The 21,225-nt window shown below is 38.9% G+C and overlaps 1 protein-coding gene and 1 pseudogene across 3 annotated transcripts in view; one reads left to right on the forward strand and one right to left on the reverse strand.

Annotated features, from left to right (window-relative positions):
* Positions 1 to 839: 839 nt before the first annotated feature.
* Positions 840 to 21,225, forward strand: part of triob (trio Rho guanine nucleotide exchange factor b) — a 162,722-nt gene continuing 142,336 nt past the window's right edge. For all 3 annotated transcript variants that reach the window (XM_088326197.1, XM_088326198.1, XM_088326199.1), the window contains exons 1-2: positions 840 to 1,122; positions 20,160 to 20,213. In XM_088326197.1, coding sequence (XP_088182323.1) covers positions 1,053 to 1,122; positions 20,160 to 20,213 — 124 coding nt within the window. In that variant the 5' untranslated portion in view covers positions 840 to 1,052. The remainder of the gene's footprint in view (positions 1,123 to 20,159; positions 20,214 to 21,225) is intronic.
* LOC148371661 (U2 spliceosomal RNA) lies at positions 3,189 to 3,311 on the reverse strand (annotated as a pseudogene).

The following is a 21,225-nucleotide window of genomic DNA, read 5'->3' on the forward strand; positions in this document are numbered from 1 at the left end:
GATGTCGAGTGGTCGTAGCACCGAGCGCTTGATGTCCTCGTTCGGATTTGCAACGTTTTTTTTACACGTCGGCCATAAGATCCAGTCTTCGACTCAGTTTTGATGGCGCACAAAGTCGGCTCGAACTGCAGATTAAGATACGATCGCAGTTTTTTTTGCTGGATATGCGATCATCCAGACATCAAGCGCTCGGTGTTTATTAGCCACGGAATAGCAACCCTTTTGGTGATATTACTGATTCTAACCCTATATTGTTTACATTCATAGGACAATTTTGAACATTACTTGATAGCTACATGTTACCTGTGGCAAATCAGCGGTGGTCTACACATTTATACTGCTTCAGTTTACTGATATAAATCTCGGCTCATTCTCGTAAAATAACTTTAAAAAAATCTGGACATGATGCTACCGTCATTGTAACCCCTAAAACAATATTATCAGATCTCTTTCTTTCTCTCTCTCTCTCTCTTTCTCTTACTCTCTCTCTCCATCTCTCTCTCTGTCCCTCTGCCTGGTCAATGTAAGTTGCGTCATAAGTGTGTTGCATGCTTAGTATAAACTATTAGAAAGTTAAAAGGCAGTCAAAGTACACATTATAGTGAAACACTTGTGGCTATTGTATTAAAGTAACATCGTACATTTTCAAAATTAAATAATTTGGTGCGTTATGTTAAATTACAGTTGACAATATGTGTATTTAGGCAATAAAAACGATCTGAAAAACCGTTCGGGACTCAAAAGAGCCGGCTCTTTTCAATGAGCCGGCTCGAAAGAGCCGGTTCTCTAAAAAAAACCGGAATCCCCACATCACTACTGTAGATCAACCCTGCCTTCTCTTCTCAACTCAGGAGCGCCGCCGCTCGGTCGTGAGGATTTCTCCCTTCGGTCAAAATGGAGGAGGAGGTCTTTAGCTTCATGAGGGGCGCGCCGACTCCAACATCGGATCTGTAACGATGAAAGCTTCTGGCTCGGTTGCGTGACAAGAACCGACGCCGTAGCTCTCCCGTTTGGGGATTTCGTCTTTTTTTTGCGCACGGGAGAGGGAAACTATGAGCGCTGCGGAGGGGCTGGATGAGGCTGCAAAGGACGCTTCAGACGTAGCGGCGTTTTTCAAATCCGGTAAGTCAAATAGGGGCGAGTCTAGGTGCACAAAAAGGGGGGAGTAACGACACGACTGTCGCTGAGCACGACTGTTTGCATTATATTGCCTCAGGATGAAAAAAAGGTTGCACCGTGCACTCAGTGACACTACCCAGCATACCTAACGTAATCAGAACCATTGATGATTTATGAAATGTGCTTGATCTAGTAAAGCCCCCTTGGACGATATATGCGTAGATAGCTGCACCAAATAGGTAAAATCAACATAACCTGGCCAAAACGATTACTTCATCCTACAAGACAATCGTGCATAATTCGACAATGCACATGAGAGTTTTTTTCTCACGTTAAACAATCTCATTGTTATCCATATCATCATCAAAACAAAAATGACAAGTCATGTCTATTAATGCATCCCAAAACACGTTTCATGGGGCCTTCACTGGTGGCTGACATCATACACAAGCGTTGTTGTGATGGGACATAGATGGGGGAGGAGGGGAAGCCGTAATCATCTGGGTTGTATCGTATTTTACGGAGTATAAAGCGCACCCAAATCCCCCAAATTAGCCAGAAATTTGAAAATGCATCTTATATACCGCAAAATGCAGTGGATGAGATTTAAATTAATAAAGTAATTGTAGGTGTGCATCACTACACAAGGTTTCATGGCAGGGGGGCGTTAACCTTTTTGACCCAAAGAGCTATTGTAGCAATTTATTTCGATTTTTTTTTTTTGAGAGATAGCGAACCATACATCTATTTTAAAACAAAATTCATCAAAACCGCTAAACCTGCTCTAAAGACAAAAGCTCATTTTTAAGCGTATTCCTTCACATTATGTGATGTTAGATGATTTCATAAAAGTTATGAAAAAATGATAATGCTAGAATCTGTATCCCATATCAACAAATATACCACTTTAAACTTGTCTACCTCCCGCAGATTGCTTAGGCTCATTTCGACCTTCATTTTGTTTGTAAAAAAATGTTTCAAAACATGGTGCAAGCAGAGTTATTTTGTAAATATGCCACAAAAGGCTGCATACAAAGAGTTAATGCACAGTGGGAGCATTTGAAAGAGAGAGAGAGAGAGAGGGTGGCATGCTATCTGTGCAGAGATCCACCCACCCTTACAACAAAACCAATCAAATTGCTCTGTGTGCTTGGCTGGGGTTTTGGGGTGTTTACAGTTTCTTTCGATCATAAAGTGTCTTAACAGTGAAAATTGTATTTTTTAATAAGCTTCCTTATAATGGTTTTTCTCAGCGATGTACAGCCTAAACGTGGACCGTTGGTGCTTCGGCTACGCAGGCATCTAACTCGACGTTGCATCCAACAGAATCAGGACGTGACAGAAGACATTTGCATGAACAATATTTGATCTCCGAGCCATATGTACTCATGAAAAGGGCCATATCTGGCTCGCCAGCCATAGTTTTCTGATGCTTGTTTTATGTTACACTACCGCCACGTATTGTGCAATCATTTATCGATAGATAAATATTGCTGACCGGTACAGGATTTGAATCTGACACTTTACCACCAGTGGGTTGGGAACTTCTTTGACTCAAAGAGCCATAAAACCAAAACTATTTAGATTTTTTTTTTCGAGAAAGCTACACCATATATTTTAAGTCAAAGTACAACAAAACCACCAAACTTGCTCTCCAGAGAATGTGTGGTGTTAGATTATTTGATCAAATGTATGAAATAATGATTATGCCAGAGCCTGTGTCTTATATAAATATTAATATACCGCTTATATACTTACTGTTCTATCTTCTTTATTCATTATCCATTATCCGTTATCGGTCAGTTCATAATACGCTACAAAGCCTAGGAGCCGGGACTCTTACTCTCAGCCAAAAGGCCAAGCTAAGGTCCTAGCCACAGTGAATTTCACAATTACGAGATGTGGGGGTTTTGGGGTTTTTAAGGGTTATTGATCTATCTTCGTTATTCATTATCCATTATCCGTTATCGGTCAGTTCATAATACGCTACAAAGCCAAGGAGCCGGTACACTTACTCTCAGCCAAAAGGCCAAGCTAAGGTCCTAGCCCTAAAGCCTTGCTGCGATCATTGCGAATGCACCGTTCCCGGAGGTACTGCAATACCGGGCCGATGCGTGAAGTGGACAGAGCAAGCTCTTATTCCATCTCCGGATTGCAAAAATCAAAGCCAGAAGGCCAAGAGGCCAAGCTAAGGTCCTAGCCCTAAAGCCTTGCTGCGAGGCCAAGCTAAGGTCCTAGCCCTAAAGCCTTGAGACATATATGGCTGAAGAGCCACGCTTCGCAACCCCTGTTTTAGACCTTATCTCATTGTCACACTGTTTTTACCTATGGTGCCAGAAACGAATGTTTGAGACTTGAGAAAAAATAAAGTATTTCAACAAAATGCAATACAAACTCTTTTACAGACACATATTAAACCGCAACGTTATTGAGGCACAGGTAAAGTGGAGAGACTGTTTAACCTTTCAGAATGCAGAACAAAATGCACTTTGCAAATACGTGTGTCTGACACTGTGAGTAAAACTAGTGTGATTATGAAATAAGCTGGCTGTGAAGTGGTAAACTACCAGTGCTCATGTGGACAAATCATGCCTTAAAGGTATGTGTCAACAATGCCAAACTGAGTTCAAAAAGCTCTTATGCTTTATTTTCTATTGCGCCTATCTGCTTTTATCTTACCATTCTCTGGCCTGTTTGAGCGGAACAAACCCCCAAAAAGATGAAAAAAGAAGAGTTTATACGAGCGTGTCTAAGAAATGCACACAAAGTATGTGTTACTCTGCTGCCATCTTCTAGCTTAAAGTCATGATTGCAGCCTTAAGTTTTGAAATGCCGCACCCCACCTTTAATACCGCACCCAGCCTTTAAGGGCCTATCTGTTAAACACATATACAGTAAGCAGAGTAATACTTACTGGAATCTTAGTTTCATTCACCTTGTAGTCCGGTGCGCCATATGTATGAAAAATAAATGACAAAAGACTATTAGATTATTTTGAGGGGGGGCGCGCCTTATAATCGACTGCGCATCATAGTGTGGAAATACATTACTTCATCCTAAAAGACAATCATGCATAAACAGTCAATGCACACAAGGTCCTTTCTGACATTATAGCATCATGCCATCATCATTATTATTCAAATCATCATCAACACAAACAACACATACTCTGTACTTCCCAAAAAACAGTTAACGGTGCCTGCACTGGAGGCTGCCATAATACACACCAGCGTTGTTGTGATGGGTCTTGGAAGGGGAGGAGTGGAAACCTTAATCATCTGGTTTGTACTTATGTGTGTAAGGTGAAGAAACACATACTAAACATGTGCTTAGGATGACTGTCCTCTCATATATGGGATGTGGGCACTCAATATTCAATATCAGAGCATGGTGTAAATACTTAACAGCTCTCACTGTGAAGACTTACAGTATAGAGAAACTACTAAAGCATCAGAAAATAACAACAATACAATATTATCATTATTATTTTGACAGTTATTATCATTATTATTATTATTAGGGGATGATGATAATAATCATTAGATTCATTCTTCATTCTCCCCATGCTCAGGTTTTGAGTACGTTTTTTCTTTCCCTCATGTAGGTTTCAGATCAGGGGGTGTTGTAATAGTGGTCTGTGACATAACTTGTATGAAAAAAAAGATTTTTTTTCTTAAAAACATTTAATTCATGAGCAGAAATGTGAGTCGAGGTAGGAAGACAGACATGTCTAATTACTTGTGTCACTATATCTAATATTTTCTTTTTCAAAAAAGAGAAGGTTGATACTTGTTTGTTTTAGCAACAAATGTAAATGATTTAGCATGGTTTGGAGTTTACATTTTCTCCCCGTGCTTGCGTGGGTTTCCTCCGGGCACTCCGGTTTCCTCCCACATTCCCAAAACATGCATGTCACGTTAATTGGCCGATATAAATTGTCCTTAGGTGCGAATGAGCGAGTGAGTTGTCTGTCTCTGTGTGCCCTGTGACTGGCTGGCAACCCGTTCAGAGTGTCCCCTGCCCACTGCCCGAAAATAGCTGGGATGGGCTCCAGCACCCCCGTGACCCTGCTGAGGACAAGCGGTGCAGGCAAAGGATGGATGTTAATGTCATTTAAAATGGTTTTCATTACTTTCCCCCTTTTTTGTATAAATCTTAGCTGATTTTGTAGTTAATTATTCTTTTTAGATAAAAATGAGCAAAATTATCTGCAAGTGGAAGATATTTTGTAAAAATATTTGAACTAAAATAGCACATTTGGTAACTAATTTTAGTTAATTTTAGGAAAATTAAGAGAAGATGTTAATAAATTAAGCAAAATGATCTGGTCTTAAAATACTTTATTTTTAAGATAGTATTTAAACCTCTTTTTTTCTACCGAACAAAGTCAAATATTGCGTAAACTGAAATGGTACAATTCTCTGCAGAACACCATACAAGGCTTGGCTAGCCGGTTGCGAAACTCTGCTTTACAAGACAATGAAAATAACTCTCCAATAAGTTGATTTTTTTTGGCTCACAGTATTCATGATAGAAAAAAAAATAGCTATGGCTTCCACAAACAAGACCGTACAAGGGATCTTTTGTCACCAAATCCAAAAGGGAAAAGCATAGTAAATGAAAACAACAGTGTGTGACTGGCAATTTCTTATCTTTTTCAGAGGGTTTCTGGCCTCTATCACTTGCCAAATCATGGTAGCCACGAGGGAATGCATCAAATTAAACATTCATTCATTCTCTCAAAGCCCTTAATATGCTTTTAATTCAACTACTGCTCCGTCGAGTAACCCAATACCCTTTATTCGTCTATGCAAAGATCATATTGATCCTTTTAGTCAGTATTCTAATCTATCATTGTGCAAAGTGCTCCTTAGCTCTGCTTTCTCAAGCCACTGTTCTGGGTGAATGAAAACACATTTTTGAATCATGCATATCAGTTTTTGTGGGTAAAAATCAATGTTGAAATTATTTAGCATTAAATTACACTTACCATATTTATTTGTGTGTCACGGACAATCGTGTATGACACGTGCCTGAAATTTTTGATTTGAGATTGGACATTTCTTTTCACTTTTTCTCAGTTCAAACTTTGCGATTGGATGCGATGGGGGGGCGAACCCGGGCATGAGAGCTACTAACCCCATCACTGTACTACCATTGGTGTAGATAACATATGAAAAGGCTAGATTTTTCCTCATTATCAGACTATTTTGAGTCACTGTACCAGAGACAAATGTTAATTTTATTGTGCAGTTCACATGTTACAATGAGAATGAGTTCTATTGACAAATATAAACTTGGAATATAATTTACAACATTCACAGTGTAGATGACGTATGAAAAGGCAGTATAATTTTACCTAATGATCACATGTATTGTCAATGTATTGAGATGAATGTTAATTTGGTTGCTCATTTCACATGTTACAATAAATTCGATTGACAAGTACAATATCTATTAATTCTATTGTTAAATCCATTGTCTTTGTAGCATGTGAAAGAAATGCACAACAAAATTAACATCGGTCTCTGGTACCATGACCAATAATAGTGTGATATGATACCATGATCAATAATAGTGTGATAATGAAGTCAAATATACTGCCTTTTCTTCCCTCAAATATGAAAATACTATAGAATTGTTTGTCATTGTAACATGTGAAATGCACAACAAAATTAACATTAGTCTCTGGTACCGTGATTAAAAATAGTGTGATAATAAGGTCAAATATGCTGCCTTTTCATTCGTTATCTTTTCTTCCATCAAATATGAAAACACAATAGAATTTATTGTCATTGTAACATGTGAAATGCACAACAAAATTAACATTTTTCTCTGGTACCGTGACTAAAAATAGTGTGATAATAAGGTCAAACATACTGCCTTTTCATGTGTTATCTTTTCTTCCATCAAATATGAAAATATAATAGAATTTATTGTCATTGTAACATGTGAAATGGGCAACAAAATTAGCATTAGTCTCGAATAATGAGATGCTGTAAAACCTTTTGCATTTTCATCCGTCACCTATATCACTGGTGGTCCAGTGGTAAGGATTCTGCTCACTGCCGCGACCTGGGTTTGATTCCCGTAGTGTTGAATGTTTTTCGATTAACAAACATTTTTCTCTCTTTTATTTTACTCATCAATAAAACGTTTTGAGTTGTTGTTACAAAACTAATGCCCGTTACCCATGAATAATTACCGTAATTCCATCCAATTTTATCCATGTTCAATACAATAGCAGAAAACCTACAAAAAATAGCTTAATAGGAGAATCGTATCTATAACTTTTCTATTTCAGCAATTTGATAGCTAAAAGCATGCATTTTACAAATAGATCCCGCCCACTCTGTTGAGCATTCATTTAGTAGCTTGCTGCTAGTTGCTAAGTCTTGGAACTAATTTTGCTTCAAATGCATCAGACTTATCTGATGTTTTGAATCTAAATCGTTCATTGCCATTGACATCTATAACCGTCAACGTCAGTGAACAGGTTAATGCCAATACGGTCTATAACTGTCAATGGCAGCAAATTAGTCAATCTTTAATCAATGATAGTTTAAGACAGTGCTTCTCTTTTTTTTTGGTCACGCCCCCCTCGGGATAAGAAATACTTTGCGCTCCCCCAAGAAGTCTGTCTCCTCATCCGGGGTAATTATTTTTTCATGGGGTCACTTGAGGGTCTGCTCCACTTCGTATCTACACTTCATACTCAATGCTTATACTCTGTGCTGTATGCACAGCGTGAAGGTTAAATGTAAACAAAACACTGCCAATGAGAGCGCTACTGCTTCCTAGTGTAGTGGAGGTGCTATTGCACACGATTCTTTGGATGGTTAAAAAACAACTACTACCAAGGTTATTCAAATGACTTATTAAATGTACACTTAAGAGATTTCATCCATCCATCCATCCATTCTCTGCACCGCCTATCCTCATTAGGGTTGCAGGGGTGCTGGAGCCCATCCCAGCTATCTTCGGGCAGTGGGCAGGGGACACCCTGAATTGGTTGCCAGCCAATCGCAGGGCACACAATGTTCACAATATTCCTTTTTATTTTTTTTATTTTCCTTAAGCGTTTAAAAAAATATCAAACCCAAGCCTATCCTGAAAGTATTGTTAATGCTCTTATTTTTGGGGTTGCTTGGGCTTTAAAGCACCCCTTAAAACGGGCTGGTTACGCCCATGGCTTTGACACTTGTTTTGAGCCATTCATGGAAGTAACGATTTGCACCCTGGCTGACATATCCACTCACCAAATAATTACAATACGGTTAAGACCAAAATGAGTGTCTCACACGTTTTGTAAAAAAGCAAAACCAACAAAAAAACTGTTGATTGTTATGACTTGTGGAGGGTACAGGATTTTCCTTTTTTATGTTGTCACTCCCATTTCCTTCCACTTGTCCAGCACACAGCCTAATTGTTGCCATCCTGTTGAATGCAGCAATCTTGGGACACAACTGCTCATTGTAATTGATCGCATTCAGTAAATTTCCAAGGCGTTGATTTGTTCTATGGTGCATTTTTTTCATCATTCCTCACAGCACTTTGTTGCTCATGTTTAGCAAAGTAAAGATGTAGATACTCCGAGACTTCTAACCAGTTCACTTGCGTAAAAGCATGCTGCCTGTCCAAAAAGTGACTGAAAATTTCAGATTGACCTAGAGTTGACATTTCCAAAAGAACAGAGCGAGTGCTTTTTCGCAACTTTAAAATGGATAATTACTACAGGCCTTTGGATTGATTCTCGGCTTATGTTCTGAAACATTTCTTTTAAGTTTTATATTGTTTTAAAAATCGCAATGTAAAAGATACCATCCTGTATTTACTTGGATTGGATCAATACACAAATTCCAGTATCCCTCACCCATACTAGCCACACTGTGCGCAGTTTGCATATTCTCCCCATGCCTGTGTGCGTTTTCTCCTGGTATTTCAGTGCCCTCCCACTTAACAAAAACATGCTTGAATGGTCAATATGCAAGCCAAAATTGTCCCTACAAATGTATGCGTGAGTGAATCGATGTCTGTCTCTGTGTTCCCTGTGATTGGCTGACACCCTTTCCAGGGTGTCCCTGTCCAATAAACAATGTCAACTTGAATGGGCTCCAGCTCATAAGTTGTTTTTCTCTGGCAGTGTGATTTCCACAAGTTAAAGTAGTTTACATATCAAATATCATTTTGCATTGCTATTGTGCTATAACATGTATTTGTTAACTCCACTTTGTTATGATGGAGTCATTTTTAAAACCAACTTTCTTATTTTAAAGATTCACATATGTCAAATGTTCTATGGACTAAGTTTTAGGGTACACCTAAATATAGCATTTAAAAAAATGCACTATATTATTGAATTGAATGGTCTCTAGAGTCACATATAATGAAGTTAACGGTTGTGTGCCATGGTTTTATTGTGCACAACTACATTGTGAAATTCAATTGGCGTCAAACATAGTGGACGCACACTGCTCTAAGATTTCAGACTGTCAGCCCGTCTTAAAGTACTTATAGCCCATTAATGACTAACTAGACCTGCCAAACAACAGTGGCTACGGAAATCCATTTCGACTAGCTCCGTTTTTGTCCATCAGACACAATATATTAAAGACAGGGTTTCTAATGTGTGCCAGCCAGCAGTGTTGAATAATGGATTTTTTTTCCTACCGAATAATTTATATATTGAAGCTTAAGGATTTTCTTTTGATGTACTGTATTTTCCGCTATTTCTATTATAATTTCTGCACGGGAAAAAACAAAGACCTAAGAATAAGCATACTGTTGCATACAATGAACAGTTTTGAGTGTGTTACCGAAAGAAAATACAGTTAATAATAACAGTTAGTTGTTACTTCATTTAAAAAGTAATTGTTACTCGCAGACTATTGACACCCAAAGGTAGCTCGTTACTCTGAGAGTAACTATCTTGTGACAAATTGCCGTATAGGCTTGCATTAAAGCCAACCCCTCTAAAACTGCTCTAAAATAGCCACATAATAAAATAAATTGAATAAAACATGTACACCGGGGGTCTCCAACCTTTTTTGAGATAAAAGCTATTTTTTGTTACTAATTAGCACAAAAAGGCACCAAATTTGATATTGTTCAATTTTCAGGATTTGGATGAAGAAAACAAGAGTTGAAGGGAGCAGTTATGTTGGGGATTTTTATGAAAAAATAAAAAATAAAAAAACTGAATATTTTAGGCATGTGATCAGGACAATGTCATCCATAAAACAAGCATTGAGAAAATGGCTCATCATTGTCGTATAGGAAAGGTACGTGGATTGACAAAAGTGAAACCTTGCTGGAAAACTAAACTTAACCAGGCAAAGTAAGGAAGTCACATCTTCACAGGAGACATTTTTTTAAGACTGGACCCAGCTAGATTTTGAAGATTGTATGATAGGATTAGGGAAGAACACCGGTTAAACGGATACATTGAAACACCAAATGAATGCAGGAAGTAAATGCTTTCTTCATATATATGGAACAACTCATATATATGGATCAACATAGAGTGCATTCATAACAACCAAACGAATATCAAAGTAATGATGTGATGATTAAATTTAAAACTAATATAGCTGGAGAATATTCAGTGAGACATTTTAATTATCTTATTATCTAATATGAATTTCTAAGGGCAGCACGGCAGCTCAGTGGTTAGCGCATGTGCGGCACAGTTGTGAGGTCATGGGATCAAACCTTCCTGTGTGGAGTTTGCATGTTCTCCCTTTGCTTGCGTGGATTTCCTCTAGCCACTCCGGTTTCCTCCCACATTCCAAAAGCATGCATGTCACGTTAATTGGTCGGTCCAAATTGTCCCTAGGTGTGAATGAGCGAGTGAGTTGTATGTCTCTGTGTGCCCTGCGACTGGCTGGCAACCAGTTCAGAGTGTCCCCTGCCTACTGCCTGAAGATAGCTGAGATGGGCTCCAGCTCCCCCGTGACCCTACTGAGGATAAGCGGTGCAGATAATGGATGGATGGATGAATTTCTAAAATACCTTATTACGTTGTTACTATGTTATTACTCGGTTGGTTTTTGGAAGTAGGGTTGGATAGCCTTAGTCAACCACTCAAAGGATATTTTTTTTATTAGAAAATGAGAATGACCCAGCAATGTTGAGCTGTTCAGAAAAGGTTTGCGAGCACCTCAGTTGTCATTGTAGAACTCCGGTGTACACCAACCTGTGAAAGTAGTGAACCCTCCATATTTTTTGGCTTTTGCAATCTTGAGAACTTGTAAACTAACAGCCAAGACACTCAATATTCATTTTGTGTTTTGACTTCAAACCATTATTATGTATCCTTCTTTAATTTATTTTTCCCCAAGCATAGTGAATTGTAAACATAATTTTGCAAATAAGACCAACTTTAAGTACTCTTTTATCCTAATTGTCTGTGCTGACGTTTGCCCCATTGGTTTTGTTGTTCATGTATCAGCCCCTTCCCACACACAGGCTGCCATTCGCTACTGTTGACACACAGCCAAATATGGTTATATAAAATAACTCATGATTGCAGTATACAGTATTTTATTTTATAGATGAAATTAGTACTCTTTTGCTATCATAACTGTATTCTGTTGTATTTTGTTGGTAGATACAAACACACCCACCCTCTTCAGATGTTGTTTTCAGAGTTGTGTTGCTGTTGCAATGAGGGTTACATTCCATTTCACGAGCTAAGGAGTAATCATCAAAGTAAAGAAGACATTGTAATCCTTGGTTTGCGTTTTAAAAGTAGCGGAGTAATGTGTTGTAACTACAATTGAATTACAAAGTTTTATCAATAATGTGTTACAGTACTCGTTACCTAGAAAAGTGATTGTGTTCCATGAATGTCTTCCTTTGTATCATTTTCACCCATCAAATTACAGAGCCGAAGTTTGAATGGGCCGCGCCTTGTGAAAGTCGACTTCTTTGCTCTCCTCAGAGCTGAACTCTGTTGGTTATATCAAGGGGCAGTCTAATTGGCAGTTGGTCAGAGCCAAAGACCAAAAACCCAGATTGGTATTGGCTGCATCGCAAAATAGCTGAACCTTTTGTATATGTCGGTCCTAGAAGAAAGAGGTTTTGAAGGAGACAGACACTTTATTTTTATCTTTTTTCTTTTTTTAAAACCCGAGCATTCGCCACAATGTCTCTGAATTACTATCCGGGACAAATATACAAGCGCCACAACAGTCTACTGTAGTTATTTTGGATTTATAGATTTTCAAATGTGTGTTTCTTTTTTTGGGTCGCTCAGTTTTTGGGTTACAAACAAAATACATTGTATAATTAGATGAAACATCTTTGTGAATTGGGACCATTTTTTGCCTGGTTCCAAAACATTCACTGACAACTTCCAATTTCAAATTTGATATGTATATATATATATATATATATATATATATATATATATATATATATTTGTATTGGTAAAAATTAACAGAAAATTCCAACATTGATAAAGTACTTTTGAATACGAAGAAACAGTATATATCAAATAATTTCATTTCATTTCATTTCATTTCATTTCAATTACCCACAAACTAATCAGTGACGTGCAGTAAGGATTTACAAATAAATGAACCTTCATCTTATTTATTATCTGTTTGCAAGAGCTAGAAAGAAACATATAAATTGCAGCATAAAACGTGTTATATTGTCTTACCTTAACTTACAAATGAAGTCCATTCACTGCTCCTTTTGAATAAAAGCATCAATAAATAGGTAATCCTCCATTATGGGAAAACAAGTCCGTGCCACAAGAAAAACATGACATGATGTCTTGACTGGCTGTTATCTGGCTAATACTTATTAATAATTCTATTTTTTTGGGAGGCTGAGGTGTGCATCAAATAGGAATCCTTCGTCTCACTATTGCCCGCTGCCATGAGGCAGAAGAATTGCGGGCCTCACTCTGCATCTGCAGAACCTCAGCAAAGTAAAATGTTACACACTAATAGAATTAATTATATTTCTAATATAGTGTGAAAATTATGCACTTTCAAAAAGGGGAAAATGGGGTTTTAAATGAGAAAGCACTTCAACACTGAAAATAACCATTTAATTTATACAAGAGAATATACAATGGAAAAAATGACTGGGTGGCTTGACTTGCTTTGAGCTTGCAAATGCTATCTAATGCTACTAATTCCATTGTTTGGAGCTGAGGTGTGCGCCAAGTCAGAATCCTTGGTCTCGCTATCACCCTCCAGCATGAGGCAAGATAGCTGTGTACCTAACTCTGCAGCACAGTAATACGTTGCATACTAATTGTATTAATACTACGCACAAAATAATGTGAAAATAATGTGATTCGAACCCCCCCAAAGTTAAAAAAATTGTGAAGTTGAATGATACAAAATTATAAATAGAATCAATTAATACATTAAAATTTTATATTTACAAGATGACAGGTGAGGCGGTGCTTTAACGGCCTCCCCAGACTGCACGTCACTAATACTCATGCTGCTGTTAAATCTGGCTTTGCGTTTACCACGAGTGCGTCACATAATCCTGTCAACAGTATTGAAATAATGATGAGACCTGCATTTAATATCCCCTATAAGAACATTCAGGAATGACAATATGTAGATAATCTATTTGTATACTTTCAAAGATGCCTGCCGTCTCCGAATGGCCTCAGTACTTTACTTTCACATTGAATTCTCAAGCACGAAGCTATAAATCACGACATCCCACCCACATCCCCTTGAGACCAAGGAGTAAGGACAGAGGGTTAATGTATGATGCCTGATTGAGGTATGGTTGGAAGGAGGGTGTGGCAGGGGTCATGAAAATAGGATGCGGGCTGGACTGTGTGTCTCCTAAAAAGCTGCTTTGTGATAAGGGTTAACCTTCATTTATGGCTTCCAAAAGAATGCGGCTGAAAATAGATTGTGGATAAATAGATTGATAGATAGATAGCGGTTGAGTGTTGATAAGGAACTCTAAAACTGTTTCCCTATCATCAGCTCTTTATCTTTTTTGTTTATTTATTATTATACTATTACCCTTAACTTATTAGTTTAAACTGCATTTTATCTCGTTCATTTTAATGCTGGCATGTTTGATTTTGTTGTGAATTTCACGTTACTATGACAAAAAGTTGTATTCTATTCTATTTTGATGGACCATTGAAAATACTGCACACTAAAACAAATGATCGGGTTTTATTTGTTGACAGTATAATCTTTTTTTTTTTCATAAATTGTGGTCACTGTGACTCATGGGGCTATACAAGTTATTCCTTTTGGTTAACCATTTTGCAGTATTTTGTGATTTGACTACGTTATTTTATTTGCTTAATTTTTCATGTAATATTTAATAGTTTCATCAATCAAAAAAAAGATCTTTATTTCCTTGTAGTATCTCATAAATGTGACACGGCACACTGGTTGAATAACATTGCTTTAAAAAAAGTAATTGGCCAGTTAAGTAAAATACATAAATACTCTACCAATAGTATAACAATATTGTTCCTAGGAAGGTATGAGCCTATTAAATTATTCTAGCTTTTCCCATACAGTGTATTTGTACACTGCAGTCAGTCAACAGTAGGGATCTTTGATCAAACGAGTGACATGCAAAGCTCAATTCAATTTGGCCACTTCCCTTTTAAGAATCAATGAGGATACAGTGACATTCATTAAAGGGAATGGTCACAAAGAGCAGCCCATTTCTTTTCAATATTCAAATTCAATTTTGCCTAACCTGCAACAAAAACAGGTTGTAGATGTTCTGTCAAATGCACAGTTTCTTCTTTGCAATTTGTTTTTGTCTTTCTGGTACAACACTTTTGAAATTGCACCCACCTTGTGATGAAACACTGCAACTGCAGTAAAAATAGAGGGCTGCCGTTTTTGAAGGACCAAAGTAATGGATTTAGAGATCGGTAGACATGAAGCTCCAGTCAGCATTTGGGGACATGATGTCCCCAACCTCCATTTTGCTGATAATATTGCTGGTCTGGTAGGAGAAAAACAGGAAATCAAATATCTGTTCAATAGCCTGTAAAAAGAATCATCCCAGTGTGGGATGGAAATCAGCACAGAAAAAAACAAAAGTAATGACCAACAACCCCCAAAATATCCCCACAAACATCATCGTTAACCACCAAGAGCATGGACCTGTCATCAAATTTCAATATCTTGCAGCTGTCATATCAGAAGAGGGATCAGAACCAGAGGTAATGGCCGGGACAGTTCATACCACAGCTGCACATGCCAGTCATAAACCCATCTGGAGAGACAAGAACATAGCAGTGAAATCAAAGATCAGACTCATGCAAGCGCTGGTTACTTCCATCTTCCTCTACACTTGCGAGACATGGACTTTCTCTGGAAAATAAAATTCAGGCCATGGAGATGCAAGGGTACAGGATCTTTTTTTAGGGATCAACTTCTTAGCACATGTGGCAAACCAAACAGTGTGCAAAACCATCAGAGGGCACATTGGACCCTACAAAGAACTATTGTCAATCGTGCATAGACGAAAACTGCAGCGGTATCGTCACATCACAAGGTCATCGGGATTTGCCACGATCACTCTCCAGCGCACAGTCTAAGGGGGCAGAGAAAGAGGAAGACAGAAAAAGAACTTGGATGACATCATCAAGTAATAGATTGGTGGCAAATTCGCCACAACCCAAACTCAGGCCAGGAACAGTCAGCAGTGGAGAAAGCTGTCCAGGGTTGTGTCCTCAGTGGTGCCCTGACTAGGCAGGTGCTTAAGGGATCTGTGGACTGTGAACATTAAGACCCTCACAAAGAGGAGAGAATACATCAATAGATAATAAACTTGAAAGGACGTGACCCAAAAACCTCAGATAATAAATTCCAACCTCTTCGAAAATGCCCTCTCCTGAGTTCTTTCTTATTAGTAAATCTTTTAGATTACAAAAAACAGAATCGCCCGAATCAAAGAACAACATTATTGGTAGTTACACTAATGTAAATAGTGCATAACTGTCCAAATAACGAAAAACACATTGACGTACAGTATAATAGTTAAAACAATAAAATGGCATCCTATACAATCTCCCTATTCAGGTCTCCGATATTATAAATGGTATATGGTCTTCATTTATATAGCGCTTTTCAAGTCAATGAAGACCTCCAAAAGCGCTTTACAATGTACTTCACACTTACCCATTCACACACACACTCACCCACCAATAGCGGCCATGCAGCCATGCAAGGCGCCGACCTGCTTATTGGGGGCATTAGGGATTCAGTGTCTTGCCCAAGGACACTCCGACATATAACACGGAGGAACTGGGAATCGAACCTGCGATTTCTTGATCCCAAGACGAGCTAATACAAAGCTTGTAATAGAAAACACAGTGGACATTCAACCTTCTTTCAAAATCAAACCATCTTTTCCAATGGTTGTTGGGTCTTATCGTGGGTTTACACCCAGTGAGTGTGTGATTTTGTGCACTTCTGCAGACTACTTGTCCTCTCAGCAGCTGTGCGTGGCCCGTCCAACACAAACTGCTCTCTTTCCCACTCGAGTGTGCACAACATTCCCCTTTGCTTTGAAGACAGCAGCGGGCTTTGATCCGTGTCGCGTGAACACTGCCAGCCCAGCGCTCCTCCGGTTTAGAGAGGCTAAACTGCTGCTCGGCCTCCACAGCATCGGATTGAGGATCAAACTTGGCGTTCTCCCATTTAGGCCTGCAGAATTACTCACATAGATTACATGTGGATAGCAATTGCCCACTGAGTAATCCTTGTCTGAGCATCATAAAGAAAATAGATTTTTAGCTGAGAGGCAATGTTGATACACGTTCTAGTGCTTTAATTTGTATGCACCTTGCCAAGACATTGTTTTTGACTTAAAGTGTATAAAATAAAACAGAGAGGAAGTGAACAAGTGCTTCCTGTAATCCTAAAGCATATGCCGTGCTGTTCTTTTTCAAGTGACAGCTGGGTGAAGCTGAGGCATTGGAGGCCTAATCTGACCCTCATCCGTGGCTTTCTCTCACTCTTATCTTGTGTCCAACGGACGTGACCCAAAAACTGGTCCGGGCCTTGATCAAAGATGCTTGTCCAGGCAGAAAGTGTATCGGTGAATTAAAATTACAGTTTAGTAAATGCAGACTAGATGGAACATGGATGGATATAATTCATTTTTTTAATCATGCTTTTTGCTGTGCAATTTCATTTTAAAACATCTTTGCAAAAGATCAGTCCACAAAATAGTTTATTCGGCTTTTTCTAATTCTGTGTGAATATATTAATGATTGAATGAGGCTTTTCACAAGTGAGTCATCACATTCACACTGATTCAATTTTGACCTATTGTATGTGAATTACTGGGGGAGCTGAGAATGCGTAATACTCTTTCACGGATCAAATATTTCTACAGAAAATGTAACTTAAAGTGTCGTGTAGTGCAGTGTTTCACAACCTTTCTTATGATCTAAGCACACTTTATTTCATTGAAAAATGTTGCCGCAAACTCTCTGGTAAAAATGTTTGTTCTGGTTTGTTCTGGCACCCCAGACTCAAGTGATCATACAAGCTATGTATTACTGTTAACAATTGTCATGTAATTGTAAATTTTTGTGTGTTTGAACCTGGTTTTCAAATTTAAACAAAAACAAATTTAAAAGTGCCCCCCCCAAAAAAAAAAAAAAAAATCAGGCAGCATGACATTTTATTTTACTACGTTCTGACGTTTTCCTGTATTTTTGGGGTAAAATGCAGTAAGAAAAAAAATCAAAATTAGGACATTTATGAGAATGATTTTCACTCTAATGTATTACATCTATTTATTTTGGAGTGCCTTAAACATCTCCTTACAAGTAATCCATTTCGATTCACATTTTGCCGTTCTTTTTTCATTTTTATTATATTTTAACTGTTTTTTTGTCTTGCTTTTTTATAAAAATGATACTTAAAATGAGGAAAATGTTCTTGCTGTTGAATAAATACTTTTCTTTGCAAAAATAACTATCCATCCATCCATTATCTGCACCGCTTATCCTCATTAGTGTCGCGAGGGTGCTGAACCCCATCGCAGCTATCTTCAGGCAGTGGGCAGGGGACACCCTGAACTGGTTGCCAGCCAGTCAACAGGACACACAGGGACAGACAATTTGGACCGGCCAATTAACCTGACATGCATGTTTTTGGAATGTGGGAGGAAACCGGGGTGCCCGGAGGAAACCCACGCAAGCACGGGGAGAACATGAAAACTCCACACAGGAGGTTCAATCTCATGACCTCAGAACTGGGGCGGCAGTAGCTCAGGAGGTAGAGCGATCGTTTTAGGATTAAGGGATCCCAGTTCGAATCCCGGCTTGTCCGTGTTACATGCCGAAGTGTCCTTGGGTAAGACACTGAACCCCCAATACCCCCAATAAGAAAGTTAGCGCCTTACATGGCTGCACAGATCACGGCCGCTATTGGGAAATGTGAAGCACAATGTAAAGCGCTTTGGGAAGTCATTGACTTGAAAAGCGCTATATAAATGCAGATCATTTCATTTTATTTCAACTGTGCCGCACATGCGCTAACCACCAAATCAGCAAACGTATGTGGAAGCTTTTTACTATATTTTATTTATTATAGTATTTTTATTGCCGCGCCAATCAGTTATCAAATAATATTTCCTGTGCTACCTCATGAGCAGAAAATGTGTATATAACATATATATGTGAGTTGGTTCAGGTGTGAAGATGCATTCACTTAACTTCTAAAATTACAAAATACTGAAAAATAGCTAAACATTTGAAGTTGACATTTTTTAATGATCTGGCCCGTCTAAGAACAGAAAGTCTGTTTGACATCCCTGCCTTTTCCCCCAACCAAGTCTTGACACTTAAAAACAGGACTGGAAAGATGTCTTCAATTTGTAGAAAGCTCTTCCTTTTGTTTGTTGAACAACTCAAGATGGTCCTGACAATGTTGTAGGACAAAAGTGTGCCCATTAAAAACTCTGAAAAGGATTGAGGTTGCACAGAGTAACCGTGTAAGGAAAAACACCCATAGGAACCTTATCTAAACTAAAAGGGCAGACAGCACACTGCCACAGGAAGCATCATCAAACTATGCCATGAATAAAACATTTCCTTGGCTACATCTGACCTACAGCGTAGGGAAATATTTGCCTGAAAATTAAAAACGCATTCTTTGTTGCATAAATAATGTCAAGTGTGCACTGTAAATATTGAACTGAATTACTGAACATTTCTATCTATCTATCTACCCTGGTCATATCCCTCAAAAGGGGTGACCGACAGCAAGACAAACATCCAAAAACAAAGAAAATATAAAAAGGGATAAAGTAGCAAAAAACGCACACAAAATGTTTTGGACCATGGCCAACCCAAATGCCCAAACACCCAAACAAGTACAAGGACCTCGGCACCCAAGATGGTCATACTTTCGTCCCTCCAGTAGAAACGGGACACAATAAAGCGGCCATGTCACTCGGGTCAGGGTGACACAACACACTCCTTTGTTCAACAGCAGGGCCCGACAGCTTTCACTGGTTTACCCCTGCCGCATCATGCAGGTGCCGTGCCCATCTAAACATCCCACTATCTTTTTACAACACATCTCCACTCATTCCTATCACCAACAAGAGCTCTAGTGGTGAGGGGCCCTCTCCCCCTGAGAGGTGTGAGAATTCTCCCACCATGGTCCGCTGTGTGTCGTAAGAGGCGACTAAAGTGGAGGGAGCGAGGGGACTGAGGATCCTCTCCTCTCTATCTCTACTCTCTAAGAGACAGCAAGACGAAGAAATGGGGGCGGGAGACCAAAAGGTCCCGCAAACCCTAGTTATAGGGTCACTAAATGTGAGAGGATGTGGAAGTAAAGCGGCTGAGTGGAAGAAAGAGTAGATCGGAAGGATAATGACTAAAAGGTTGATGTGTTAGCCTTGAGTGAAAAAAAGATGAATATTCACTTGCGGATAATTAGACACATGTAATTATTCTTCAGACAAATATCACACACCCCGAGATTCCAAAATTTAAATTCAATTCACATGTGGAAAGACCAGAACTTTTAATCTATCTTCTCTCTTTCTAGATTTCTCTCTTCCAAAATGTGAATCTAAACTGGATGGGCCTGGTCAGACCTCAGGTAAGCTTCACTGCTTTTTTTCTTTTAGTTTTTGAGTCCATTTATGTTGTGAGGCTTGTTTTCATTGTATTTCTATGCATTTTTTTCCCCGTCAATAATTACGGCCAGAATAAGACTAATCCCTCACTATTCTCGACCGCCAGGGTCGTCTGGGCACAACTTCCTGTGGTGTGTCTTGGGCAAGTACATCCTGGCGGCGTTAGTGTAGCTGTAGCAGTAGGCTGGACCTGCTCCTTGCTATTCCTTTCTCTCACGAGGCCGCCTCAGTTGCTTCCCGAACCCCATGAAAATCCACGCAGCACCCATTGGTGATCACGATTTTTTTGCGCCTTTCTGACTTTGTTTAGAGTCCGATTTAATTGATGAACTTCCTTTCAATGTAACAAGCTGCTAAAAGCTATCTGTAGCCATGCTTACCTGTTAGTTTATGTTGGACACATTGACTTGTGTGCCTGCCCTGCTACATACACAAGCTTATGACCGTTACGCACCCAACACAAATAAATATAACAGCCCCTCGTGATTGCATTTTTTCAGTGCTGTCTGCTCAGAACACAATGCATGGTTTGTTGATATCAATGATAAAAAAGACACTTACTAAAAGACACTAAATTCAAAAAAGACACTAAATTCAAAATGCGTCAAGCAATGAATCAAACATAACCAAAGGACAACGTAGTGAGGGATTACTCACTGTACTGCACCTCAAATGAGCCAAGGCACTCGTTTGAAATGTAGGGCTTTTGAAAGACTAGAAGAGTATTTGATTGTTTCACCTTTTACGATAGGTCAGTGGCACAAATATTGTTTCAAGTTTGAGGACTTTGGCAGAATAGCTTCCCCTTTGCAGGCCTAGGCAGCAGACTGCCTATCTGCAGACATCCCTAGTACATGTTGTGTTTAGCCCAGTGAGGGCCATGTGGTTTACACAGCGTTGTCCCCATGTTTCCAATTGGGTCATCCAGAGATAAACATTTCACAAGTCCTTTTTTCAAATTTCATCTGACTGACT

The sequence above is a fragment of the Urocampus carinirostris genome, chromosome 2 (assembly GCF_059441175.1).
Source record: "Urocampus carinirostris isolate Australia breed hairy pipefish chromosome 2, RoL_Ucar_1.0, whole genome shotgun sequence".
NCBI classification, from domain to species: domain Eukaryota; kingdom Metazoa; phylum Chordata; class Actinopteri; order Syngnathiformes; family Syngnathidae; genus Urocampus; species Urocampus carinirostris.